Here is a 26969-nt window from a genome sequence, read left to right on the forward strand (position 1 = left end):
GATTCCCCTGGAGTTACCCTGCCTGTGGGCAGTGCCTGGAGGGAGTGGGGGCTGCTCAGGGACTCCTGGCACAGCAGGGTCCCCAGAGGACAGGAAGGAGTGAGTGGGACACAGCGGCCATATGGGAGGAACCCTGAAGGTCTGTTGGAGTCACGGATGGGAGCCGGCTCCATGTCCACCTCCAGAGCCAAAGCCAGGGTGGGTCTCAGGGGATTAATTTCCTGAATGTGGTCTGTGCATCCTGATGCTGCCCCCTGGTGGGCATGAGGAGACCTGCAGACAATGCCAGGGGCTACACCAGAGACGCTAAGGGCTGCCGTCTCTGGCCCATGGACAGGGGTGGGCTATGACTTCCAGGGGGCAGGGTCAAGTCACCCAGCGTCCTGTTGACTGCATGTTCCTGAGCTTTCGGACTCCGTGCCAGTGCAGGGTGAGCCCAGGGGGAGGATGGGAGTTGTCCAGAGGACGTGAGATCCAGTTTCAGAACTGTCCTCCCAGGGATGTTCTGCCCCAGGAGGAGCTGTCTGACCCCGAGCTTTCAAAGGAAGGCTCAGAAGTGACTCTCAATGCTTAAAGGAGAAGGCCCCAATCTTGGAGCTGACCCCTAGGATTCCTCCGTCACAACCCTAGCTGTGACCTCAGGGTCACCTGTGTCTCTGTCGTCTGCTCCAGGCCTCCTCACAGATCTGGAACCAGAGCAGCTCCAACATGGTGACTCAGCCAGGGCATCTGTGGATTCCTCCAGTAGGCGAGGGGGGACGCAGGGACCCTCAGCCCCTGTGAGATGGAATCTACAGCAGATCCTGGGTTATCCTGTCCTGTCCCGCGTGGGAGATTGTGCTAGTTCCACAGGACTCCCTGGGCTGTGGCACGTCTGTAGGGGACCATAGCCAGGTGTCTCCACATAGCTGAGACCCTCCGGGCTGGGGTCTCACCCCCTGACGTCCTTGTGGTCAGATGGGGCCCAGTCCTTCCCCAGTGTAAATCCTTCCAGGGTGTGGCAGGCCCTGTGGGGAGGGGGGGAGTGGGGTGCCATCACAGCTTGGAGATGGGGAGTGGGTGCCAGCATCTGGGAACAAGCTGGGTTACGACCCCTCACTGTAAGGAGGTCCCTGCCACCCCAGCCATGCTCTGAGTGAAATCCTGTCCCTAGGACAGCCACAGGCCCTTGCTGGCCTCCCCCCTAGGCTGAGGCCAGTGCCCCTGTGTCCACAAGACCATGCCCTGACCTCAGGGGTCACATGGAGGTGATATGCTTCTGCTCTGAGTTCCCCTTCCATTTTATGAATGTTTGTGACGGATTTATTATGTGTCAGACCTTGGGCCGGGCCCTGGGTGTCCCACGGAGAGCAGGACAGATGTGATCTCTGGCCTCGTGGAGTCTCCCTTGTTCCGGGAGTCAGGCACTGGGTGAACATCCTGGAAGCTGTGGTTAACTGTGACAGAGGAGGGCCAAGTTGGAGGGGACAGTTACTGGCCATCGAACTGCTCTGGGCATCGCAGGGAACACTTCTGGGTCCTTTTGTGAGACCTGAAGCTGAGTGGATGTCCCCTGGGAAGGAGGAGGGTGACTGGCTGGAAGGAGGAGCTGACAGAATCTGTGTGGGGCAGCTCTGACTGGAGAAGGACCATGGGCCCTACTGAGGCTCCATGCTGTGGGACATTGCCGCCCCCTGGTGGCCAGTGAGGAAAGTGTAGATGGCAGAGGCGCCGTGTCAGGCCGCTTGTTTTATTCAGTCATTCTGCACAGGTTTCCTATGGGTCACGTATGGTGACGATGTCCCGTCATATACCTGTTCAGTCTCTGTTGCTCCAGGCACATTATCCTCCCTCTTCCCCAAGCGAGACCTCCCCAGCCCAGATTGTTGTGACCGTCTGTCGCTTTGTCTGCAGATCACACTGTGTGTGCGCCCCCTGGTGGCAGCGCTGTCTGATGCTGAGCACTTAGTGGGGATCCGAGGGGGAAGCCAGAAGCCGTGTGTCGGGTGACAAGGACGTACAAGTCCACCCCACTTCTCAATCCTGACTCTGACTCTGGAGATAGCACACACACACTCTCTGTGTCCTGGATCAGGAGAGGTGGGAGCGACTTTCCTTCCTGTTTGGCCGGACCTGGCCTCAGGTGCCCCCCCCCCCCCCCGTGCCCATGGTGAACTGGACTCTGTGGGCCTCTCCATCCACAATGGATGTGATGGAGAGGCCTACAAAGACGCAGGCCCCTGGTCCCGAGACAGCTGCACACACACAGCCCCTCGCTGGGTGCACCACAAAGCCCGTGGCCCTCCTCTCCCACCCATTCCTGGGTTTTCTCTCCTGCACCACCTTCTCCTGGACCTCAGCTGGCTGCCTCAGCCAGTGTCTCACCTGCTCCTGTTCCGGGCGGCTGCACGTGATGTCACAGCCCCTCACCATCTCTGGCCTCCCTGGCCTGTGCTGTTTGTTGTGAACCCTGAGCTCCGTGAGAGAGAACAGGTGAAGCCCACATTGCTGCTCTCCATGGTGCTGCAATTTCTAGCCAGTACCACTGTGGGGAGCCATGGCCCAGAGGTACCCGGATCCCAAGGGGCATGGCTCAGTGTGGGCTGGACCTGTGAGCTGACTCAGTGTCGTTGACCAATTTCCCATGCTCTGTGTTCCTCTCTGCAGCTGATTCTCTTTATTACCCCTAAGCCCATCCTAAGGTCCCCCTTACAATGCCCAGATGGCCAGGGCTGTGTGTGAGGGTGAGACCTCACAGTGTCCAGGGGACAGGCTCATAACCTCCCCTTTCCCAATCCCACGACTAGGTCTAGATGGGGCCAGGGCAGAGGAAGTGAGAACCCACTGACAGGGTCTGTGTCCTGGGTGTGCGGTGGCCTGTGCCTCCAGCTTAGCCCTCAGTCTCTGTGCCAATGCATGGAATTTGTACAACTGGTCAACCTCATCTCTCTAAGCCCTTGGGTTTCTCTGCAGAGGAGCCATAAGAAATCTGCATATGAGTATAGAGAGGCCTCTGTGCCCATGGTGGGTTTGATTCCCATGGTGGTTTTTCTTTTATGTGACTTCTTAAAAATTGTGGCAAGATATATATGACATAAAACATGCCATTTGAACCATTTTCAGAGCTAAATGGCATTAATTACATTCACCATGTTAAATGACCATCACCACTAATTCTTTTCTGGAAAATGCTCATCATCTGAAACAGAAACTGTACCCACTAAGCAGGAACCACCCAGTCTTCAGGGGCCCTCCGTCTCCCACAGTCTCATCTACTTTCCCCTGTGAATTTGTTGTTGACACATTTCATATAAGTGGACTAACACAGCACTGCAGTTCTGGCTTTTTCCACTTAGCACAATGTTTCCACGGTCCCTGTGTAGGTTCTCCATTGCTTTGATTAACTTTCTGTGTACGCCGTATCTGCCTGCCATTCATCTGCTGGTGGGCACCTAGTTTACTTCCACATTTAACCTATTGTGAATGGTCCTGCAGGGAACATTTGCATGCCAGCATCTTTTTGAGTCCCTGTTTTACATTCTTTGTGTGTATGCTTGGAAGTGGCATTTCTAGGTTGTATGCTAATTCTATGTTCAGTGTTTTGAGGAACAGCCAAACAGTTCCCTTCGGGGGCTGCGTCATTTGATAATTCCACCAACGATAATGAGAGTTCCAGATTCTCCGCATACCGCCAACACCTGTTACATAACATTATAAGAGGATACCGTCCTTGTAGAAGTGACTTTACTTTCGGGGCCAGTGTTGTGGTGCAGTGGACTAAGTTGCCACCCCAAATGGCCTCAACAGCCAAAGCTGGGCCAGGCCAAAGCCAGAAGCCTGGAGCATCTTCCAGGTATCCACATGGGTGCAGGGGCCCAAGCACTTGGGTCATCTTCCTCTGCCTTCCCAGGCTACCAGCAGGGAGCTGGATCAGAAGTGGATCAGCTGGGTTTCAAACTGGCACCCGTATGGGATGCTGACTTCGCAGGCAGAGGCTTAACCTAAGGAGAGTTCTTATTCAGGAGTGATCCAGAGTAACAGTTTTGAACATAAAGAGCAATTCTTTTGCTATACTTTTCCTCTTAGGAAGACATTTCTTCCTTCTGAGGGAGCTGTCAGTTCCCCACTCCCACCAGAGGCGGTGAGTGCATTGGGGTGGCGGGAGGACCCATAGGAGCTATTTCCTCCCCCAGGACCTATAGAATTCCCCGCAGCCACTCCCTGGGACATCACCCAGTGGGTGTTATGTGGGTTCAGACCCCTGGAAAACCTACACCCGTTCTGGTACATCCATGCCCTCTCCTGGGACATCAGCCTGATGGTTAATTAAAAGCTGTTGTTGCAGATACTGAAGGCATCGGTTTCCACCCGTTTACCACAGGCGAGGGATTTCGTGGGTGGATGGTTGGCTATTAGATGTAGGTCAGCCACTCAGCCAGGGGGATGTTCAGGGTGGGGAGACTTTCCTAGTTGTCACACCTGGGGAGTGAGTCCCCGATGGTGCTCCACACCCTTCTGCAAGACCGCTAATGCCAGTGCAGTGGAGACCGAGAGCCCGCTGGGCGCCTTCCCCGGCTTCCTCTGGAGCCCCCCAGCCCTCCCTGCCATCCCCTCCTGGGATCCCTCCATCACCTGAACTTTACTCACGCTCACCTCTCCCAGGCCAGGTTGGCGCGTTCTGGCAGGTGTCCACGAGAGGGCGCTCGCGTTCTTCCCAAGTCCCTGAGACCAAGGCCGCTGCTTTTCGGTCCACAGGCCCCGCCTCAGAGTTTCAGGGTGAAGCTCCGGGGACAGGGACCAGGGGCTCCACAGAGGAACTCCACATGGAGGATGTGGGGTCACAGACTGGGGACCCGGGACCAGCCCCAGAGCCCAAGTCAGTGGAGAGGGAGGTGCCCACAGGCTCAGCGACTGGACACATCAAGCCTGAGTCACAGCTGCCCAGGTGGCTGCTAGGGGGAAACGGCTGCGCGCCCGTGGCCCTAGAGGCCCTGTCACTTAGGATCTGGGCCTGTTTGCTTGGCAGGGCTGCTGCGAAGCTGCCCAGACTGGCCTTTTCCTGTGGGAGACAGACATGCCCCAGAACCAGGTCCCACCTCAGCAGGGTTTTGTTGCTGGTTGTCCATGGGGAACTGGGCTCTTGCCGGGCACAGGGGGAGCTGGGATCCCCCCCACCCAGTGGCACAGTGGAGGAATACCAGGTGAGTTTGGGCAGATGGAGGTAGGAGAAGGCGTTGTTCCTGCAGTGGGGAGGGTTGGGAGACAGGCTTAGTGCTGTAGGCCGGGTCAGTGGCCAAAGCGTTTCCCCTGGGAATCCAGCCTTGTCCCTGCAGACATCACAGAACTTCCCGCTCCAGGGCTTCCGGCCGCAGCTCCTCAGTTCTGTCCCTGAGCTCCTAGCTGCAGCCTTCCCACAGGTCTGAGGTCCGAGGTCCTACGTGAGCCTCTGTCCCCATCATACCACACAGCTCTAGGCGACTGCCGAAACCTTCAGAGTGGCCATCAAGTGCCCCAGTCCCCACCAGGGTGAGTGGACAGCTGGAGGTCAAGTCTTGCCTTCCTGGCCAGCTGTGGGACCATCTCTCCGACCCCTTAGTCCTGTCAGTCACCCCAGGAGTGGAGAGCAGGGGACGAGTGGCCGTCGCCCACATGCCTGCAGGACGATGAACTTCCCAGTTTAGGTGGTGGTAGCTTGTGCTGCAGGGGGTTGGAATTTAATAGAAAATGTATGGGTGGGGCTGGCACGGTGGCTCACTTGGTTAATCCTCCGCCTGTGGCGCCGGCATCCCATATGGGAGCCAGGTTCTAGTCCCAGCTGCTCCTCTTCTAGCCCAGCTCTCTGCTGTGGCCTGGGAACGCAGTGGAGGATGGCCCGAGTGCTTGGGCCCCTGCACCTACATGGGAGACCAGGAGGAAGCACCTGGCTCCTGGCTTCAGGTCGGTGCAGCGCCGGCCGTGGCGGCCATTTGGGGAGTGAACCAACAAAAGGAAGACCTTTCTCTCTCTGTCTCTCTCTTTCTCACTGTCTATACTCTGTCAAATTAGAAAAAAAAAAAAAAAAAAGAGGCTGGCGCCGTGGCTTAACAGGCTAATCCTCCGCCTTGCGGCGCCGGCACACCAAGTTCTAGTCCCGGTCGGGGCGCCAGATTCTATCCTGGTTGTCCCTCTTCCAGGCCAGCTCTCTGCTATGGCCCGGGAAGGCAGTGGAGGATGGCCCAAGTCCTTGGGCCCTGCACCCGCAAGGGAGACCAGGAGAAGCACCTGGCTCCTGGCTTCGGATCAGCACGATGCACTGGCCGCAGCGGCCATTGGAGGGTGAACCAACGGCAAAAAGGAAGACCTTTCCCTCTATCTCTCTCCCTCACTATCCACTCTGCCTGTCAAAAAAAAAAAAAAAAAGTATGGGTGAGTTTTTTTTTTTTTTTTTTTTAAAGATTTACTTATTTATTTGAAAAGCAGAGTAAGAGAAAGGGTTGGGTAGGATCTTCCAAGCCCTGGGTCACTCCCCGAAAGCCTTCAACATCTAGGGTTGGGCCAGGCCAAAGCCAGGGCCAGGAACTCCATCTGGATCTAAACATGCGGATGGCAGGGACCCAAGTACCTGGGCCGTCGCCTGCGGCCTCCCAGGCCCATCTGTAGAAGCTGGATCAGAAGCAGGGGAGGGACTGAATCCCAGGCTCTCTGGTTGAGATGGGGGTGCTCCAGGCAGCGGCCTCATAACCACTGGGTCACAACGCTCTTTCTTCTTCTTCCTTACTCTGTAGGCACAGGCTTCTGCAAAATTGCTAACTGTCGTTTGCTGTGTCTTAGGACTGTCACACCGCTGATCTGTGACCTTTCGAGCAGGGTTGCAGTGAACACCCATAAATACTTAGCTGGGTGCACCCGTCCACCTGCACAGGCCGGTCTGTTTGCTTGGCCATGGGATATGCACATCTATAACCACTGGCTACTGAGCTGCCCCCAGTACGCTCAGTCAGTTTGGTCTCCATGTCTAACATGCCTGCTCCCCATTCCTCTACATCAAGCCTGCACACCATCACTTGTCTTTATTTTCAAAATCATTGGCTTTACAAATTCCTAAAATTCAAATATCCCACCTTTATACTTCACCTTTTTTTTTTTTTTTTTTGACAGAGTGGACAGTGAGAGAGACAGGGAGAAAGGTCTTCCTTTACCGTTGGCTCACCCTCCAATGGCCGCTTCACCTTTATATTATACGGTTGATCTCCTTGACTCTATCTTGCAGATCATTTGTGGGTCTTTCACTGAAATTACACCGAATTTGTTTTTGCATTTTTAATGTCTGGGCGTGGGAGCTCATCCAGCAACCCCTCAGACCGCTAGAGTCACAGGGAAGTTTCTAAGTTTCCTTTTGAACTTTTAAATGCCGTTTAGTGCAGTCATTGTTCCACTCTCTGTCATCCATTTGCCCGACGTCACCCCAACCCTCGATGCCAACAGAATGTTGGCGTTATCAGACCCCCGTTTGTTGTCTTTATCGGCCCATTTTCCAGTTTTGTTCCCTGTTCTCAAATGCGAATTCTGGGGGCCGGCGCTGTGGCACAGTGCAGCCCTGGCCTGCAGCACCAGCATCCCGTGTGGGTGTTGGTTCAAGTCCCGGCTGCTCCACTTCCAACTCAGCTTCCTGTTAATGCGCCTGGGAAAGCAGTAGAAGATGCCCAAGTGCTTGGGCCCCTGCACCGTGTGGGAGACCTGGAAGAAGCTCCTGGATCCTGGCTTCGGATGGTTGCGGCCATCTGGGGAGTGAACCAGCAGATGGAAGACCTCTCTCTCTGCCTCTCCTCTTTCTGTGTAACTCTTTCAGCAATGCTGGAGTGGATGTTTCCGTCGAGTGGTTGTTTTTTTTTTTTTAAGAATTATTTTATTTGAAAGCGGAGTGACAGGCGGGGGGCGCAGAGGTCGTCTACCCCACGGCTCACCCCCCGCGATCAGGAGCCGGGCACCCAGGCAGGTCTCCCCCGCGGGCGGCCGGAACCGAGCCGGCGTTCTCAGCGGAGCGCCGGGTCAGAAGCAGAGTCGGTGCCCCGGGCGGCAGCCGGCCCTGCGGACCGAGACCCAACCCGCTGGCCATAACGCTGCCCGGTGCCCCGAGACGAAGACGCCTCGTTTCGGTAGAGGCCGGCTGCAGAGGGCTGCTGTTTACCTACCGCTTCCTGCTTTAGCACAACCTGGGTACCGCTGACGGAGCGAGCTCGTCGCCGGCAAACACGGACCGCGGACCGCGGACCGCGGGGGAGGGCCCTGGGTCCCCGCGCGCACGCCGGCTCGCAGAAACCACTCCTCGGCGCCCAGCACCCAGACCGCTGCCCGCAGGCGAGCGCTGAACCCGCCCACCGCCCCCGGCCCGAGCGCCCCCAGCCCCCGACCCCCGGGAGGCCACAGAGGCCCACGCCCCGCCCCCACCCCTCCGCGGCCCCGCACAGCCGACGCCGGAAGTCAACACAGCGGGCCCGCCCCGAGGCCGGAAGTGCGGGGGCGCGCGTGCGCGGAGCGGCCGGGCTCCGCTCCCAGCATTCGCTGCGGCGGGCTGCTGGGCCGGCGGCGGTTTTGTTTGCCAAAGGCGGGTTCGTCAGAGTTGTAAAGCTGTGAGTCTTAGGTGGTTTTTTCCTTCTAAGTTGTATTTGTCAGTTTTCATGCTATTTGACGAGCAGAGAGACAGAGAGGTCTCAGCGTCAGTGTGGGGCAGGCCGAGGCCTGGCGCCCGGAGCTCCCCGCCGGCGGCCGTCGTCCCGGCTGTGGCGCCCGCGGAGCGGTGGAGTCGGCCAGAGGCAGCCCGTGGCAGAAGGCGTTTCCAGTAACTTAGTCACACATAGTGCACGTTAAACAGCGGCAGGTAGACGCGCGTGTACGTGTATATGCTGGGAGCCATCAAGTAGACTGAGGTAGATCTTTACAAACGTGTGTTAAAAAGCCCGAGGAGAAGTCTCCTGTTTTTATCCGAGAGGCGGAGAAACGAGAAACGTGGACGGCTTCCCAGGCCTGGCTTCCTTGCGCAAGGGCCACTCCGGTCTGGATCAGTCCAGGCCTCGTATAGGTGCTGCCAAAGCAAGCGCCCAGGCCGGATTCTTGAGTGGAAAGAGGAGCAAAAGGGGCAGGGGAGCCGGGTACGATCAGCCTCTGCCCTCCCCTCTCCGACGGTCACTGACGGCCTCTGCAAGGCACTGAGAGTGTGGGGTCACCCGGAAACACGAGGTCTGTGCGGCGCCGAAACGTCTCAGGGAAGCCGTAGACAGCGAAGTCAGGCCGGAGCCTGGGATGGCTGTGCAAGCAGCGAGGGGGGCTGCTAAAATTGTGAGGGAAATTTTTTTTTTTTAAACTGGTGTGCAGAGAAGCCTTTTTTTTTTTTTTTTTTTTTTTTTGACAGAGTGGACAGTGAGAGAGAGAGAGAAAGGTCTTCCTTTTTGCTGTTGGTTCACCCTCCAATGGCAACTGTGGCTGGCACATCTCGCTGATCCGAAGCCGGGAGCCAGGCGCTTCTCCCGGTCTCCCTTGCGGGTGCAGGGCCCAAGGACTTGGGCCATCCTCCACTGCCTTCCCGGGCCATAGCAGAGAGCTGGACTGGAAGAGGGGCAACCAGGATAGAATCCGGCGCCCCTACCGGGACTAGAACCCGGTGTGCCGGCGCCGCAAGGCAGAGGATTAGCCTGTTAAGCCACGGCACCAGCCGGGAATTTTTTTTTTTAAGATTTATTTTATTTATTTGAAAGAGTTACAGAGACAAATCTTCCATTGGCTGGTTCACTCCCCAAATGCCTGCAACGACCAGGGCTGGGCCAGGCCGAAGCCAGGAGTTAGGAGCTTCTTCCAGGTCTCCCACGTGGGTGCAGGGGCCAAGCACTTGGGCCATCCTGCACTGCTTTCCCAGGCACACTACCAGGGAGCTGGATGGGAAGTGGAGTAGCCAGGACTCCAGCCAGCACCCATATGGGATGCCGGGGTGCTGGTGTCACAGGCACCAGCTTTACCTGCTACACCACAGTGCCCACCCACGAGGGCATTTCTTGACCCTTAAGAAACTGAGTAGATTTTTCAGCAACAGGAAATCGAGGCAGGAAGTGCACGTTTGTGGTTAGGAACACAGGGCGCAGACCTGAGCTTGAAATGGAGCAAGCAAGTCTTAGTGGGTAAGTTCACAGGTTTTGGGGCCAGGAAAGAAGTCTAACGTTATGTCAAGCACCAAGTTTAGTTAGCCTTGTCAATCCCCCCACTCTACCCCCCCTTTAAAAAAAAAAGATTTATTTGAAAGGCAGAATTAGGCAAGGATTGGGGGTGGGGCAGCAGAGATCTCCATCCTCTAGTTCACACCCCAAGTGTCTGCAGTGGCCCGGGCTGGGCCAGGCCGGAGCCAGGAAATTAGAACTCCATCTACATCCGGTCTCCCATGTGGGTGCAGGGGCCTAAGCACTCGGTCCATCCTCCACTACCTTCCCAGGCGCGTTAGCAGGGAACTGGATGGGAAGTGGAGCAGCCAGGACTTGAAGCTGCTCATATGGGATGCTAAGGAGCTCTCCCACAGGGGCCACACACATGGCTGCTTCTGTCACCTATCCCAGCTGAGCAGTCAGGAGTTCTGCCAGCAGACGGCGCTGTTGGCTGCCGAGGCACAGTGAGAGGCTAGGGGGCACCGGGCTAGCGGACCCCAGGATGTAGGGTGAGCAGGGGCTGGAGACAGAATCTAGGGAGGTATGAAAGGGGATGCCTCATGCATGATGGGGGGGACACAGATCTTGTCACAGCACGTCCCTTCTTCCCAGAATATTTGTGTCCGGAGGGAGCCGGTGGGAAACGACTTCTGTGCTCTTGGCGGGGATACCAGGGTTTAGGTGAGGCCCCGCTGCTGATGAATCAGAAAAATCATCTGCCTCTCTCATGCATGTATGGTTTTTCTCCTGAGCATTGTGAAATTAAGTTTCAAACAATCTTATTCACCCCCAAATATAAAAAACAAAACAAGGGCAGTCTGTTAATATAACTGCAGTACAACTAACAGATCACTACGCACGTACTACAGGGGAGGTAGAACTTCACCTGTTACCTCTTTGGCTGTCTAGTGAGAAGTAAATTGGCATAAGGTAGATTAATAGGAGAAAAGCGTACGAATTTAACGTAAGGTTTACTTGACACAGGAGCCCTCATGAAGAAAGGCAGACCCTGGGGCAGGCACACTGCAGTGGGTTAAGCTGCCACCTGCAGCGCCGGCATCCCGTATGGGCACCCAGCTGGGCTGCTCCACTTCTGATCCAGCTCCCTGCTACTGCATCTGGGAGAGAACAGGGCTGGGGTGAGGCTGGAGCCAGGAGCCAGGAACTCGATTCAGGTGACCCACGTGGGTAGCAGGAACCCAACCAATTGAGTCATTCTCAAGTCTGCCTGAGGACAGCGTTGCGAACCTGTGTCTCACACACAAGTGTGGACAGGCGCATCCGCACAGCTCCCGCCGTGAGTGAATGGCGCAAAAGGGGAAGGCTCCTGTTCCCAAAGAGACAGGAAGTGTTCTCTTCAAGTTCACAAACTGCACTGTGGACTGAGTGCTTTGTCCAAATAAACTCCCTTCCCTGAGCGTGGGAGAATTTAAGGAATATTGACTGATTTTCCTGCAAGGACTTTCCCATCTAGTTCAGTAACACCGCACGAAGGCAGGAAAACGGCTTTAACTGATACTAACGGATACAGACCACAAAGCCAGCTCCCAGCCGCTGCTGTAAAATCCCTGAGTGCCTCCTAGGCAGGCGCCGGCTTTCCTCCATCCCCACCTCGGCGTTCTCCCCTGGGCTGGGCCAGTCAACAGGAGGCCCGAAGCCCTCCCACCAGTGGTGGAGAGACCCTTAACCCATTTCTTTTGCCTAATATGTCCACCTGTGGACGCTCTGGATGAAACACGGCGATGGCAGGCAGACCTCCAGGTGTCCAAGAACCCATGCAAGTGAATCATATCCAGCCTGTGTCCAGTCAGCTTTCTCACCCTAAGTTGACCAAAACCTGAGGACTAAATCGTGGTTAAGAACCTTCTGTGGGGCAGGTATGTGTTGCAATGGTGGGGACACTACCCTGTCAGACAGGAGTGCCTGGGTTTGAGTCCTGGCTTCATTTGCAGCTCAGCTTCCTGCTGTGGAGGCCCCAAGAGGCAGCAGGTGGAAGCCTCCATCCTGAGTCCCTGCTGCCCGCATGGGAGACCTGGAGGAAGCTCCTGGCTCCTGGCTTCAGCCTGGCCCAACCCTGGCTGTTGGGACCCATTGGAGAGTGAACTAGCGGGTGAAGGATCTCCCTCTCTCTCTGTAACTCTGCCTTTCAAATAAAATAAGTCTTTAAAAAAAAAAAAAAAAGACTGCCTCAGTGTATCCTGTCCCACATCTTTTCCAGAGCCCCACACTCTGCCATGAAAAGGCGAAGCCTGTCCCTCCCCTGGCATCAGCGAGTGGCCCTGCTGCCCTCTGGCTCTCTGTCGGGCTGCCTGCCTTTGGAGCCCAGCTGTTCAGCTGCGTGGAGCCCAGGCTAGCCTCCATGGAGACGCAATATGAAGAACAACCAAGGCCCCTGGGCAGCAACCAGTGTCTACGGCCAGACAGGTGAGCGGAGGCGCCTTCGGGTGATTGGCGCCTCCAGCGTCCCAGAGCAGAGGCGAGCTGTCGCTGCATCCCTGTGAGACGTTATGTGTTGTCCGTGCTTTGCCGCATCCGGGGGTCATGTGCTGCTGGTCAGCAGTGCCAGTGCAGTGGTACTGGACCACGGATTCACTGCGAGTGGCAAGGGGCTACCCCAGACTGTCTCACAGCCCTGAACAAACAGCAGAGGTGTTCTACCTCTTATTTCCTTTTCTTTTATTTAAAGATTTATTTTATTTATTTCAAAGGTAGAGTTACAGAGAGAGAGAAGGAGAAACAGCTTCCATCTGCTGGCTCATTCCCCAGATGGCTGCAACAGCCAGGGATGGGCCAAGCTGAAGCCAGGAACTTCTTCCGGGTCTCCCACGTTGAGAGGCAGGAGTCCAAGGACCTGGGCCATCTGCTGCTGCTTTCCCAGGGAAAAGCAGGGAACTGGTTCTGAAGTGGAGCAGCCAGGACTTGAACTGATGCCCATATGGGATGCTGGTGCTGCAGGTGGCAGCTTTACCCACTGCACCACAGTGCCAGCTCCTTCTTACTCCCTTTCTATTCTCTTTCTTTACTTGGCTCACGTTTCCTTATTCTGTTGATTCCTGTGCCTCCTCCACTCTGGCCCTGACCATCTCAGCTGTCCCCTGTGTGGCTATGGGACTCTGCCCACATGGGAGCAGAGCTCTGGGACATCATGTCTGCCGCTGATTTGGCTGTTGCTGGGCAGAGTGCAGTAGATGTGCTGAGGTCAGCCCTGGTGGGGCTGCCACCCTCACCCAGGCTCCCTGTCTCCCACTGATGTCGCCCCTGCAGCCAAGCTGTGGCTCAGTGCTGTTCTGCCCAGGGGCCAGGGGCCACAGCCCTGCTGCTGCTGAACACTGAGCTGCCCCGAGCTCTCCCTCCTGGGCTGTTTCTCCTTTCTCCCCGTGATACGTGGGCCTTGGTATTTGTGAAGCATGACCCAGACCTTGTAGCCACGAGCCCGACCTCCCCCTCCGCAGTGACCCCATTGCCTGATGTAGCTGCCATGGGGCCTCAGGGCCCCCCAGCCTCTGTATGAGTGCAGAGGACGGAGAGGAGGCCTTGCCCGTCAGCATGCTCCGTGGGGTGTCCCCCTCTGGGTGCTGGGTCCCATCTTCTCCCCAGCCCCACACAGCATAGCTCCAGGCAGCTGCACATTGACAGACGAGAGCCAGGTCAGGGTTGGTGGTCCAGGGTCAAGGGCCTATGTCTGGGGTGGCCTTCCTCTGGCAGTGGCTCTGGGCAATGGGGGTGAGACAGGGGCAGCCTATGTGTCTGTGTGTCTGTGTCTGCGTGCTGCGCTCTCTGACCCTGACGATTGGGTCATGGAGGCTGTGCCCTGACTAGCACCTCCCAAAGCCCTACCTCTGAACACCCCCTCAGTACCTTACAGCAGGGAGGAGGCTGTGGCAGGAGCTTTTGGGGAAGCCATATTCAAACCATAGCGAAGCCCAAACCCCAGACTACCCCCAACCCCCACCCCCGGCTGCATCCCCAGCCCGGTCCTGGGGGCTCCTCTGGACACCTGGAAGCAAATCCCCAGGGAAAGGGATGTAGCACTGTCACTCTCACTTCTCTGCAGACATCTGCACTCGCAGCCAGAGAGCGGTTAGCGACAACACAGATGTGTGGATGTCGTGGTCCTATGACCAACGCCTCTCCTGAAGACATGCCTGTCCTCGCACTCGGCCCCACGCCTGCTGCACCTGCTCCCTGGGCTGCTTCTCTGCAGATAGACCTGTAGACCCCACCTGTCTCCTGTAGGTGGCGCCGTGACTCGATGCCGCACGTCCTGGAGCCTGTCTGTACACCTGTGTCTGCTCCCTGTCTCATTCTATTTTCAAACATCTGATGTGGAAATACAATAGGAGTTTCATCTGTTTTGTAAGTGTTCCAGCAACCATATTTTACTTTTATAAACAGAGCTATCCTGAGCCCTCACTGCCTCCCAGGGTGTGCCCCAGTGAAAAGTTGGAGTCAGGAGCCAGAAGTGGGCACTGAGCCGAGGCTCTTCGATGCGGACTCAAGTGTCTCAACTGCAGCCCAGCCACTAGGCCAGACGCCTGCCCCTAGAAGCCGTATTTTAGAATGTAAACCAGCAGGACAGAAGTCCAAGAAGAGCTGCTCAGACCACTCATGAGGGGAATGCACATCCAAACCACAGTAACTCTGTTAGGTAACATTGAAAAGACAAAAATCCGGCGAGTGTGTGGTGCAGTGGGTAAGGTGCCACCGGGGTTGCCAGTGCACCATATCAGACTTCCTGGAGTGAGTCCCGGCTCCTCCACTTCTAATCCAGCTCCCTGCCAGTACGCTTCCTGGGAGGAGGTAGATGATGACTCACGAGCTTGGGTCCCTGCCACACAAGTGGGGGACCTGGATTGAGTTCTGGGCTCCTGGCTGTGGGGGGATTTGGGAGTGAAGCAGCAAATGGAAGATCTGTCTCTCTCTCTGTGTCTCTCTCTCTGCTTTTAAAATAAAAATGAGGGACTGGTGCAGTGGTGTAGCAGGTAAAGCCACTGCCTGCAGTACCAGCATCCCATACAGGTACCACTTTGAGTCCTGGCTGCTCCACTTCTGATCCAGCTCCCTGCTAATGGGTCTGGGAAAGCAGTAGAAGATGGCCCAAGCGCTCGGGCCCCTGCACCCATGTGGGAGACCCGGAAGAGGCTCCTGGCTCCTGGCTTTGGCCTGGCCCAGCCCAGCAGTTGCAGCCATTTGGGGAGTGAACCAATGGATGGAAGATCTCTCTCTCTCTCTCTCTCTCTCTCTCTGTCTCTGTCTCTCTGTCTCTCTCTCTAACTCTCTAACTCTCTAACTCCACCTTTCAAATAATTTTTTTCTAAAAAATGAAAATGAATTTTAAAAATTTAAAACTCAGTAAAATTATTAAAGACCCTAGAAAATATGTGTTGGCAAGCATGTAGAGAGTGCAGTGCCATTGGGAATGTGAAAAGAAGCAGCAGCTGTGGCAAAGGCTGTGGCCATGGCCGTCATTAAAACAGTAGACCTAGAGACACCACATGACCCGGCAGGTCCACTTCTGGGGATGCAGCCCAGAGAATGGAAAGCGGGGACTTAGAGAGATTTGCCCACCCACGTTCGTAACAGCATCGCTCACAATAGCCCAGAAAGACGGAGGTAACCCATGTGGCCGTCACGGGTGAGACAGACCCACCCCACATGACACACACGTGCAGTGGGCCGGGACTCAGCCCTCAGAAGGTCGGAGATTCTGACACAGGGCACGGCACTGCGGCACGGATGGACTTTGACCTCATGCTAGTGAGGCAGCCGGGACAGAATGACAAACACATGACTGCACTTCTGTGAGGCGCCTAGCGTGGTCAGTTGCATAGAGACAGGAAGTCGAGTGGGCACAGGGAGGTCCTGTTTGATGGGAGCAGAGCTCCAGGTTTGCACGAGGGAGTTCCAGAGGTGGGCGCTGGTGACGGCTGCGCGACGATGTGGATGTGATGAACGCCACGGTGAAAGACAGGTGACGTTAATGTCAGAAGGTTTTTTATCCCAGTGCCCTGAGAACCTCACCATTTACCACGCACCTCCCGAGGTGCCTTACAGCCCTTCCTCACCCTGGCCCTGGAGACGTGGCAGATTTTACACACAGCACCCCTCAGTTCATGCTCCCCCGTCTCAGGTGCTCACCAGCCATGCGCTGTTGGTGGCTGCCCCAAGGGACAGTGTTCGCCTCAAACCTCATGTGAGGTGTCTGCATCGTGTCTTCAGAGACCCACATCTCCCAGCAGCGTAGCACACACCTGAACCCCTCCCTCACACCGCACACATACCCTCCTGTTGTCTGCCGACACCCCAGGGCCCCGGACACCATTCCACTCCCCGTGGACCTGCACGTCTCCCCTCTTCCCTGCATGCGTCTGCACCTCATTCGTGTGTCGTCTGAGCTTCAGATGGTCATCTCAAAGTCCGGCAGGCGTGGGGCTGGACAGGAGGGCCCCCAGTGTCCCTCCTCCTCCTCCTGGGCTGCATCCTCCTCCTCCTCACTGCTCTCCTCCTCCTCCTCTTCCACGGTGGCCGTCAGTTCCTCCCGTAGCGCCTCCATCTCCAGCCCCAGGCTGCACAACTGGCCCAGCAGTTGGACATCCACCCGACGCATGTTCTCCTGCCGGTAGGGAGGGGTGTTACGGACTTGCCACCACAGAGGGCGGGGCCCCCTGGACCTGGGTGAGAGCCCACAGCACCTGGACAGGCTCCTCACTGCGTCCCCGCGCCCTGCTGCCGTGCTGCTGCGCACGGTGTCTCCTGATAGTTACGCCGGTCTCCATTCCTCCACCCCTGCCCCGTCTCTGTGCCTCTCTCATTATCTCTGTCCCATTCCTGCTGCCCGGCCCTTGGCTGTCTCCATCTCTTTCTCATTCACATTCATTCAGGGCCTTCTCTGTTCTTACTCCTTTATTCTTTTAAGACTTATTTATTTATTTATTTATTTGAAAGAGTTAGAGAGAGAGGGAGAGACAGAGGTCTTCCATTCACTGGTTCCCTCCCCAAGTGGCCACAATGGCCAGGGCTGAGCCAGGCCGAAGCCAGGAACCAGACGTTTCATCCGGGTCTCCCACGTGGGTGGCAGGGGCCCAAGCAGTTGGGCCATCTTCCACTGCTTTCCCAGGCAAGAAGTAGGGAGCTGGATTGGAAATGGTACCACTGGGACAGGAACCAGCACCCACATGGGATGCCGGCCTGGCAGGTGGTGGCCTTACCCACTGCAGCACAGCGCCAGCCCCTGTTCTTGTTCTTAATGTCTGGGTGTCACCTCTCTCTCTCCTTGGTCTTCTCTGTCTCCACTCCTGTCTCACTCTGCCTGTTTCTCTATGCCTGCTCTGTCCCTTCTCATTCACTCATTCTCTCTCCCTCCCCATCTGTTGCTTCTCCCAATCCCTCACTCACCAGTTCCTCCCAGATCCACAACAGACTCTCCCTGGCACCTCCAGGTTCTGTTGCAGGGGACATAAGGGTCTGGCCCGGGCTGTCCACCCGGGGCACCCCTCTCAGGGCCCAGGTGGGTGGGCCCAGCTCTGAGGGGAGCAGCCCAGACTGCCCCAGCTGCCTCCACAGCTCCATGGTCTGTGCCCTGGCCGCCAGAAGCAGGAAGTAGCAAGGTCCAGGGTGGCCCAGTCCCTGGGGAGCTGTGGGGTGGGGGGTAAAGGGCGGCGTGGAGGGCACGGAGGCCTGGCGGAGGCCTCCCAAAGTCCACTCAGTGAGAATCAGCCGGCTGGGCAGGGAGCTTTCCCTTCTGGAGTTTAACCTCAGCCTCGTGGCGGCCATTGTCTGCCGATGCCTACCCTGTCCATCCTGCTGTCTCCTGGGCCACTCCCCCTCTGCTGCTGGCCCTCACCTGATCTCCCACAGCGCCGTCCCTACCCTCTTCAGCCCAGGCCATCGCAGGGTTTCACAGCAGTGGCCCCAAAGGGCCAGGGATGGCTTCTGGGGGTGACGAGAACGGGAGCAGGCTGCTGGACCCGGCGAGTGGCTCTGCCCGCCCTGGACTTGCTGGCCCTGTGGTCATGGTCAGGGTGGCCCGCTGCGTGGTAGGAGAGGAGCACTGCGGGCCTCCCTGCCTGGAGCCCCTCTAGGGCCCACGCTGCTAAATTCTAGGCACATGGCCATGGCTCCCAAGTCCCTGCCCGGTCCTGACTCCTCCCTGCTGCAGACCGCCCCCCCCCCCCCCCCCCCCGCCCAGCTGCACAGCTCAGGAGGGTCAGAGCCGAGCTCTCAGCTGGGACCTGCACCCATGACTGTGGGGCTCATCCTCCTGCACACCCAGAGGTCAGAGGTCCTGTGTGGGCTCCCAGGGCGTGGTTCTGTTAGCAACTTCTAGAAGCTGCCTGCCTTAGCGTTGCTGCAACCTTCGGCCCCATCCTCACGTCTCCTACAGACTCCGGCCCTCCTGCCTTCCTCTGATAGCACTTGTGGTTATGTTGGGGCTACCCCATTATCCATGATCTCCATCTCAAAAGTGTCCCCTTTGCCATATCGTAACCCCCTATTACCCTCGGAAGATATATCCCAGCAACCCCAGGGGATGCCAGAATTGACAAGATCCTCAAGTGCCAAACCCCACAGGTGCTGCTTTTTTTTTGTTTTTTTTTTTTTTAATGTATACCTAAGACAAAGTTAGACCTGCAAACTTGGCACAGGGGTGGGCATTTGGTGAAGTGGTGAAATCTCCACTCAGGATTCCCGTACCTCATGTCAGAGGCCCTGGGTTCCCGCTCTCATGCGGGAGGCCTGGATTGAGTTCTTGGCTCCTGGCTTCAGCTTGGCTGTTGTGAGCATTGGATGGAAAATCTCATTCTCTGACATTCTCTCTCCCTTTCAAATAAATAAATAATTTAATAATTTTTAAAAAAGATTTATGTATTTATTTGAAAGTCAGAGTTACAGAGAGAGAGAGGAGAGGCAGAGAGAGAGAGAGAGAGTTCTTCCATCCGATGGTTCACTCCCCAATTGGCCGCAGTGGCCGGAGCTGCGCCGATCCAAAGCCAGGAGCCGGGAGCCCCCTCCATGTCTCTCATGCGGGTGCAGGGGCCCAAGCACTTGGTCATCTACTGCTTTCCCAGGCCATAGCAGAGAGCTGGATCGGAAGTGGAGCAGCCAGGTCTCAAACCTCCGCCCATATGGGATGCTGGCGCTTCAGGCCAGGGCATTAACCCACTGTGCCACAGCGCCAGCCCCAAATAATTTAATAAATTTATTTAAATGAAAATTTGGAAAAATTAGGCACAGTGAGAGACAATAAGTAGCAAAGCAGAACAGTCCAACAGTGTCCGCGAGGAAAGGCGCGTGGACGTGGTCTTTCTCATCTGGCGCGTGCTTGTCCTTGTGTCCAGCATCTCCCAGCTGCCAGCATCACTGCCGTTTTCCTCTGGGGCCAGGACTAAGTGAAGTAAGGGTGCCCTGGTACCACAGCAGTGCGTCTGACCTCTGGGATGCATCCCAAGGGGCCATCGCGTGGACCGCACGGTGCACTGGACAAAGGGTGGGTTTCATCACACTGCTCAGAGTGAAGTGAACTGCTCACTTACGGGATTTTCCATGTCACACTTTTGGCCATGGTTGACTTCAAGTAACGGAAAGTACAGACAGTGAAACGTGACTGGGGGTGGGGGAGAACGAGTTGTAAAAATCACAGTCAGGTTCTGGGGTCACGGGGATGCTTGTGCGGGGGCTGACAGTCACAGGTCTGGGGTCACGGCGGGGATGCTTGTGTGTGGGGGGGTGAGTATCTTTCAGCCGGCCACAGCCACCCTCCCAAACCTGCTGCTCTCCCAGTTCCCCCACCTCCAGAAGTGATCCTTCCATCCTTTCGGTGTATCGAGCTGTTGGCGCAACGTTGCAAGCAGATCCAGAGTCTGAGTGCTCGCTGCCCCGCCCCTGCGCCTCTTGCCCGGACTGTCGCAGGAACCTCTGTGCTGGTTCCAGCATCCGCCCTGCCGCCAAGGTCAGTTCCCACCCGGCAGGAAAGATCTTTGCAAAATGCAGAGAGAAACTTGACGCTCCCCTCTTCCCAGTCAGCCCTCACCACCTCTCCAACCCCTCGCCTACTTCTCTCCACAAGCCGGTTCCCACCCCAGGGCCTTTGCATCTGCGTCACCTCTGTCTGGAACACCCCTCCCCTAGATCCTTGAATGGCTGCTTCCTTCCTGTCATTCACCTCTGAAATGTCACCTCCTCAGAGAGACTGGGCCTGCACCCAGTCACTCCCTTGATACGGCCTGTTTTTGTCACTTTAAAAAAAATGATTTATTTAAAAGAGTGACAGCAGGAGAGGTAGAGATGAGAGGGAGAGACAGATCTTCCGTCCACTGGTCAATCCCCAAAGGTCTGCAACAGCCAGGTCTGGGCCAGTCTGAAGCCAGGACCAGGGATTCAGGAGTCCAGGCGCTTGGGCCTTCCCCTGCCTCCCAGGCACGTTAGCAGGAAGCCGGATCAGAAGCCGAGTAGCAGGACTCCATGCTGCACTCTGATAGGGGAGGGGGTGCCCAAGGGGCAGCTTAACCCTTCTCAAACATGGCCTGCACGCGTCTTGCTAACTGATGCTGCTGCTCCATTCTTGGCTTACTCCCAAGGGCTGGGCCTGTGCTGCTCACCCTGAGGCCCCAGCACCCAGAACAGCCCCCCCCCCCCCCCCCCGCTGGGTGTTCAGAGGACGTGTGGGATGAATATTCCCGTCCACAGGACTTCACCCTGAGGTCCAGCCCGGAACTCCAGACACTGGCCCCCCCGCTGTGGCCACTCCACCCTTTCCGTGTCTGACTCTGGTTTTACAAAGTAACTTGGGGCCAGCGCTGTGGCGTAGCAGGTAAGGCTGCCACCTGTAGTGCTGGCATCCTATATGGGAACCGGTTCGAGTTCCAGCTCTCCACTTCCAATCCAGCTCTCTGCTATAGCCTGGGGAAGCAATAGAAGATGGTGAAGTCCTTGGGCCCCTGCACCCACATGGGAGAACCGGAAGAGGCTCCTGGCTCCTGATCAGCACAGCTGCAGCCGTTGAGGCCATCTGGGGAGTGAAGCATCGGACGGAAGACCTCTCTGTGCCTCTGCTTCTGCCTCTAACTCTGCCGTTCAAATAAATAAATCTTAGGGGAAAAAAGTGACTGGACCTGGAGTCAGCGTGGTGCAGCAGGTTAAGCCGCTGCCTTTGGAGCTGGCATCCCATGTGGCTGCTCCACTTCCCATCCAGCTCCCTGCTCGTGCGCTTGGGAAAGCAGGGAGGGTGGTTCAAGTGCTTGGCGCCCTGCCACCCACATGGGAGACCCGGATGAAATCCCTGGCTCCTCGTTCCCCTCTGGCCCAGCCATGGCCTCTGGCCATTTAGAGAGTGAACCAGCAGATGGAAGATTGCTGGCTCTCTTTCTGTAACTCTGCCTTTCAAATAAGGAAATCTTTAAATAAAGGGGCCTGCACTGTGCCTTAGCGGGCAAAGCGGCCGCCTGCGATGCCGGTGTCCCATACGATCACCAGTTCTGTTCCCAGCTGCTCCACTTCCGAGCCAGCTCCCTACTAATGGCCTCGGAAGCAGCAGAGCACGGCCCAAGTGCTCGGGCCCCTGCACCCAAGTGGGAGACCCGGATGAAGCTCCTGGTTCCTGGCTCCAGCCTGGCCCAGAGCTGGCCATTGTGGTCATCTGGGGAGTGAACCGACGGATGGAAGCTCCGACTCTCCCTCTCTCTTCGCAATTCTGACTTTCAAATCAATCAATCAATCAGTCTTTTTAAAAACCAAGTATGGAATGGAAGCTGGCAGCACTCAGGCGACTGCAGTCAGGACGGTCCTCTAACAGGAGGGGCCGCCCACCTGTCCTAGAGAAAGACTGCCGAGTTCCGTTTAAAGCCCACAGAGAGGGCGGTCGGATTAATCCCTAAGTCCCAGAGTGTAAAAAGTGCGTGCGCCTTTAAAAGGCGGGCTGGAGGGCGGAAGGGCGTGGCCACAAAGGGCAGAAATTCACGCCCGAACCCAGTGGGTGGAATGAGAAAAGACACTCCTTCCGGTTACGTAACTGTCAAGATGGTGGCGCCCAGGGCGGTAGGTGACCGGAGCTCCTAGGGCCCCCGAGATTGAAGCCGTCTGCAGCCCGTGCCTTCACGGGTTGCGTCGGCGCCCGGGGGCCGGGGGCGAGCAGGAGCGTCTCCGGCTGAGCGCCTCTCGGGGCCTGCGGCCGTTACGGGCGGGAGGGATCCGTGCCGGTCACAGGTGGCAGAGGGGGGTCTACGGAGCTAGAGGGGGCGGGGACTTGGCCGAGAGAAGCCAATGGGGAAGGAGGGAGTGTGAGCGAAGAGGGGCGCCCAGCCAATCAGAAGTAGCGATGCGACTGCGCGCAAAAAACTAACGGGGAGGGCGAGGGTTTGCAAGTGTTGGCTGGGGATGTGGTGAGGGAAATTCTTGGGTGATTTATTTTGAGGGAATCCAGAAATATGCAGGAGGGGCGGTAGGGATGGGCAAGAACCAAGAGGCAAATTTGGGAAGGCGCTGAGGGAAATTAAAAATTAAGGCGAGAATTTTAGATAGGATAATTGGATAAAAAGGCGATTCACGTAGGGAAATTGCGAGCTTAAGGATTTTTGAGCGAAAAAGATTTGGACAAAACTTACCGTTAGAATTTGGGGAAACGAGAATTTGGTTCAAGCAAGGAGAAATGGGGCGGATGAAGCGGAGACTGTGGAAAGGATTGGAAGCGCGGGGGCTTCTCCCTGGTGGGAGCTTTTTGCTCTTCCCGGGCTTAGGGACTGGGGGTGGCGCCCATCCACTGGTTCCCTCCCCCAGATGGCCACAGCTGCTGGGGCTGGGCTCCGGGTCTCCCGTGTGGGTGCAGGGGCCCAAAGGCCTGGGTCCTCACCTGCTGCGTTCCCAGGTGGGGCAGCCGGGACCGGCCCGGAGCCCATATGGGATGCGGGCTACACCGCGGGGCTGGCCCCGTACATGTTCCTCTAAATAAGCTGACGGGTGAGTCTAGGCGGTTAGGTCAGAGAGCGGAGGGTTTGGGGGAAGCTGGGAAAAGCAGGACATGTTGGCTAAGTCAGGCAGGGGCCGTGGGCTCCTCGAAGGGGAGACTTCGGGAGGACAGGACTTGGAGGTTCGGAAAGGCGAGTCCTCAGAGCCGGGGAGCCGGGCTCAGCCTCCCCTCCTCTCCTCCCGCCCGCCCCAGCCCCTGCGCCTGGCGGCAGGGGGCGCGAAGGCGTGGCGGCCGCTGCTGCAGCTGCTCACGGAGCACTTCTACGACGTGGAGGCGCTGAGGGAGCGCTGGCTGCAGAAGCGCCTGCGGAAGGTGCACCAGGAGAACCGGTGAGGACCCGGCCCCGCGCCCCGGCTCGCACCTCTAGCCGGACGTGGCTGACTGCTCCCCAGCCTGCCCCGTCCCAGAGAGCGGCCCGCTGCCCGGCTTCTGGCCGCTGAGCCGGCCCCTCCGCGGCGCGCACCCCCTCGGCCCTGTCTGCTCAGGCGTCACCTCCGGGAAGCCTTCTTCACAGCTGAACCCCCTGAGCCCCTCCCAACCCAGGCCGCCCTCGGTGACTTCCCCGAGGAGGACTCGACCCTCTGCAGTGTGCGGTTCCTGCCCGGTTTGCTGTCTCCCCGGCCAGGGTCACTGCCGTGCCTCCGTGCTGAGCACTTACTGGCGCCCTGGACTCTGCGGCTCTCAGCAGGGTGGGGGCTGGGGGCGTGGTGCTGGCCGGGCCTCACCCTCGGCCACCATCGTCCCCGCAGCTGCTTCACGGCCCTGGAGGAGCGCTACGGCCCGGACGTCGCAGGTGCCGCCTTCGTCCTGAAGCAGGGAGGCGCAGTCAAGTATGCCGGGGCGGGGGGGGGGGGTGATTTGTTGGAAAGGCACTGTGTCCAGAGAATCTTCCATCCAGTGGTCTCCTCCCCGAAGTGGCTACCACAGCCAGGGCTGGGCCAGGCCAAAGCCCGGAGCCGGGAACGCCATGTGGGCTCCAGGGGCCCACTCGTTTGGGTCATCCTCGGCTGCCTGCCCAAGCACATTAGCAGGGAGCTTGATTGGAAGTGGAGCAGCTGGGACGCGAACCAGCAGAGCTGCAGCTTGACCACTGTGCCATGCGCCAGTCCTGTTTCATCTGAAGCTTTCATCCGCAGGTGGCATTTAGCCCAGTGGCTAAGACACCAGTTAGCGTGCCCACATCCTGGCCTCGTTCCCAGCCTCCTGCTAATGCAGACCCTTGGAAGGCAGTGGTGATGGTGCAAACAACAGGCTCCCTACCCACACAGGCGACCTGGCTCCCAGCTGTGGCCTGTTGAGGGCATTTAGGGCGTGAACCAGCAGACAGGATGGCTCTGCCTCTCAGATACTAATCTTTCACCTGTGGCCCCGCCTGCAGTGCCGGCATCCCATGTAGGCGCTGGTTTGAGTCCCAGCTGCTCCACTCCTGCTCCAGCTCCCTGTCAAGGTGCCTGGGAGAGCAGTGGATGGTGGTCCAAGTGTTTGGGCCCCTGTACCCATGTGGGAGACCAGAAGAAACGCCAGGCTTCTGACTTCAGCCTGGCCCAGCCCAGGACATTGTGGCTATCCGGGAGGGAACCAGTGAATAGAAGAGCGCTCTCTCCTCCTAACTCTGCCTTTCAAATACATCTAAAAACAAAACCAAACCACCTTTGATCTGGTTTGAGTACTTCCACACAGGACGTGTGTCTGAAAACGCCCCCTAACTTTGCCCGTCTGTGGGGTCTCCTGCATTGCAGCTCTCTGCTCTCGGCGCTTCTCAGCCTGTCTGCAGACTATCCGCCCATCTTCCCCCTTGGACGAGTTTGTCACGAGCTCCAAGACCTAAGGCCCTCGGTGCGGGCCTTGCACAAAGCGTGACAGACCCGGGACAGCTGTTCTGTTACACGGGCTGGGGGGAAGGTCAGGGGTCACTCACACTCCCGCTCCCCTCCAGGTTCCAGGACCAGGAGTGGATCCGGCCAAACAAGCAGGGCCGTTTCTCCCTCGAGTTCCTGAAGTTCCAGAATGTTCCTGTGGAGGCTGTGGATGCCAGTGGCTGTGCCATCAACTACCACGGCCTGGGCAGCCTCCGTGCGTGATGGGCCATGGGGACCAGAGGGGGAGGGCTGTTTCCCTCGGGTGGGGGGAGGTGGGCCCTTGGTGCCATCTGTCCCCTCTCCCCTGCAGTGCCCTTGAAGGAGCTCCGGTCGCTGTGGCTGCGGCACTGCCCCCACGTGGACGACTGGTGTCTCAGCCGCCTGCACCCGCTGGCCGGATCCTTGCAGGAGCTCTCGCTGGCTGGCTGCCCTCGCATCTCGGAGCGGGGCCTCGCGTGCCTCCACCACCTCCAGTGAGACCTGTTCAGGCTGGGCCCCGTGCAGGCTTCTCCCGCCCAATCCAGATGAGGAGAGAGGGGGATGGGGTCTCCTGCCTCAGCTCCACCGTGTGTGTGTGGGCGGGCATAGGGTCACAGCGAGTCTCCAGGACAACTGGATGATGCCTGGGTCTTCTGTGTGAAGACCCCACGACAGGTGCACTGCTGAGTGGGCAATTAACACGGAATTTTTCAAGTACTGGGAGATTTAGACTTCTTTTAGGAAGCCAGGGGGTTGAAATTGGGGTCAGAGCCCTCCCCCACACATACCCCAAACTGCTGTCCTCACATGGGCCTCCTGCCCTTCTCACCCCCCAGGAGCCTCTGCTGGCTGGACATCTCGGACCTGCCTGCTGTGTCCAACCCAGGCCTCACGCGGATCTTGGTGGAGGAGATGCTGCCCAGCTGCCAGGTTCTGGGGGCTGACTGGGCGCAGGGCCTGAGCCTGGGGCCTGAGCAGCAGCCGGGGGACACAGCCAGCCCCAGCCCTGCCTAGCCTGCAGCACCGCCCACTCAGCGCACCAGAGCAGGCTGTGGGGGGTGTCTGGTTGGCCTCCCTCAGCCTGGCGGATCAGCGGGAAGGCAGGCGTGAGGTTGGGATGTTTGTTCCTGGCTGCCCTCCTTCCCCTGCCAGCTCCTGCAAGGACCCCGATGGACACAGCAGGCGCTGCCGACACTGTACCTGGGGGGTTGTGCAGTCCTGGGTCCCAGGGCATTGGCAGTTACTGAGTCGTTCACTTTAAGCTCCCAATTCAGCTCTGTGACTGTGGGCCTTTGAAATGTGTGTTGCTTCCTGGCATGATGGGTCTTGTCAGTAGAGGGCGCTGGAGGACACGGCGAGCAGTTGGCCTCGCTGTCCCGCCAGGTGCGCCCTGTGCACCTGCGGCTGCCGGGTCCCACAGTGCAGTGGCTTCCCGGGCACCCTGCCCCCAGCTGTGGGAGCTCCGGGCAGCGCCTCCCCGTGACCGCCCCACACCCTGGTGGATTTCAGGCAATTCTGAGGCACTGGGCACTGGGCAGCAAATCTTTACATTAAACTCTGGTCAGGCTACCGCGTGGTCTCTGATAGGATCACATGGAGGCAGACTAGGGGTGTGGCTGCACCACAGGCTGGAGCACAGCGCCGAGCCACTTGCTGGCAGAACATGGGCCGTTGTTTGGCACCACAGTGAAGACACTCGGGATGCCCCCACCCCGTCAGCGCCTGGGTTCCAGCTCCCTGCCCATGTGTACCCTGGGGGCAGCAGTGATGGCTGCCACCCACGTGGGAGACTGAGCTCCCGACTCTGGCCTGGTTCAGCCCCAGCTGTTCCAGACATGGCAGGGGGGGGGGGGTGTGAGCCAGAGGGTAGAAGATGTCTCTCTCAAATTAAATAGGATCCAGGCAGGAAGTGGCCTCCTGATCCAGCCGCTGCCCCGGTGTGCGTCAGGAAGGTGGGACTTGACCCCAGGCCCTCCAATACAGGACTCGGGCACCCCAAATGGTGGCTTAACTACCAGGCCAGAT

General features: G+C 57.8%; 2 protein-coding genes across 2 annotated transcripts; one reads left to right on the plus strand and one right to left on the minus strand.

Moving 5' to 3' along the window:
* Nucleotides 1–16542: 16542 nt before the first annotated feature.
* Nucleotides 16543–17714, minus strand: ERICH4 (glutamate rich 4). The gene is made up of 2 exons (XM_062175864.1): nucleotides 17541–17714; nucleotides 16543–16758 (listed from the first exon to the last, which is right to left on the minus strand). The coding sequence occupies exons 1-2, from the start codon at nucleotides 17712–17714 to the stop codon at nucleotides 16543–16545; spliced, it is 390 nt and encodes a 129-aa protein (XP_062031848.1).
* A 2211-nt stretch (nucleotides 17715–19925) lies between these two features.
* On the plus strand, nucleotides 19926–26514 carry DMAC2 (distal membrane arm assembly component 2). The gene is made up of 7 exons (XM_062175863.1): nucleotides 19926–20094; nucleotides 21031–22178; nucleotides 23299–23435; nucleotides 23856–23936; nucleotides 25043–25179; nucleotides 25276–25438; nucleotides 25781–26514. The coding sequence occupies exons 2-7, from the start codon at nucleotides 22122–22124 to the stop codon at nucleotides 25956–25958; spliced, it is 753 nt and encodes a 250-aa protein (XP_062031847.1). The 5' UTR covers nucleotides 19926–20094; nucleotides 21031–22121; the 3' UTR covers nucleotides 25959–26514.
* The last annotated feature ends 455 nt before the right edge of the window (nucleotides 26515–26969 follow it).

The sequence above is a fragment of the Lepus europaeus genome, chromosome 19, assembly GCF_033115175.1.
Source record: "Lepus europaeus isolate LE1 chromosome 19, mLepTim1.pri, whole genome shotgun sequence".
In the NCBI taxonomy this organism is placed as follows: Eukaryota; Metazoa; Chordata; class Mammalia; order Lagomorpha; family Leporidae; genus Lepus; species Lepus europaeus.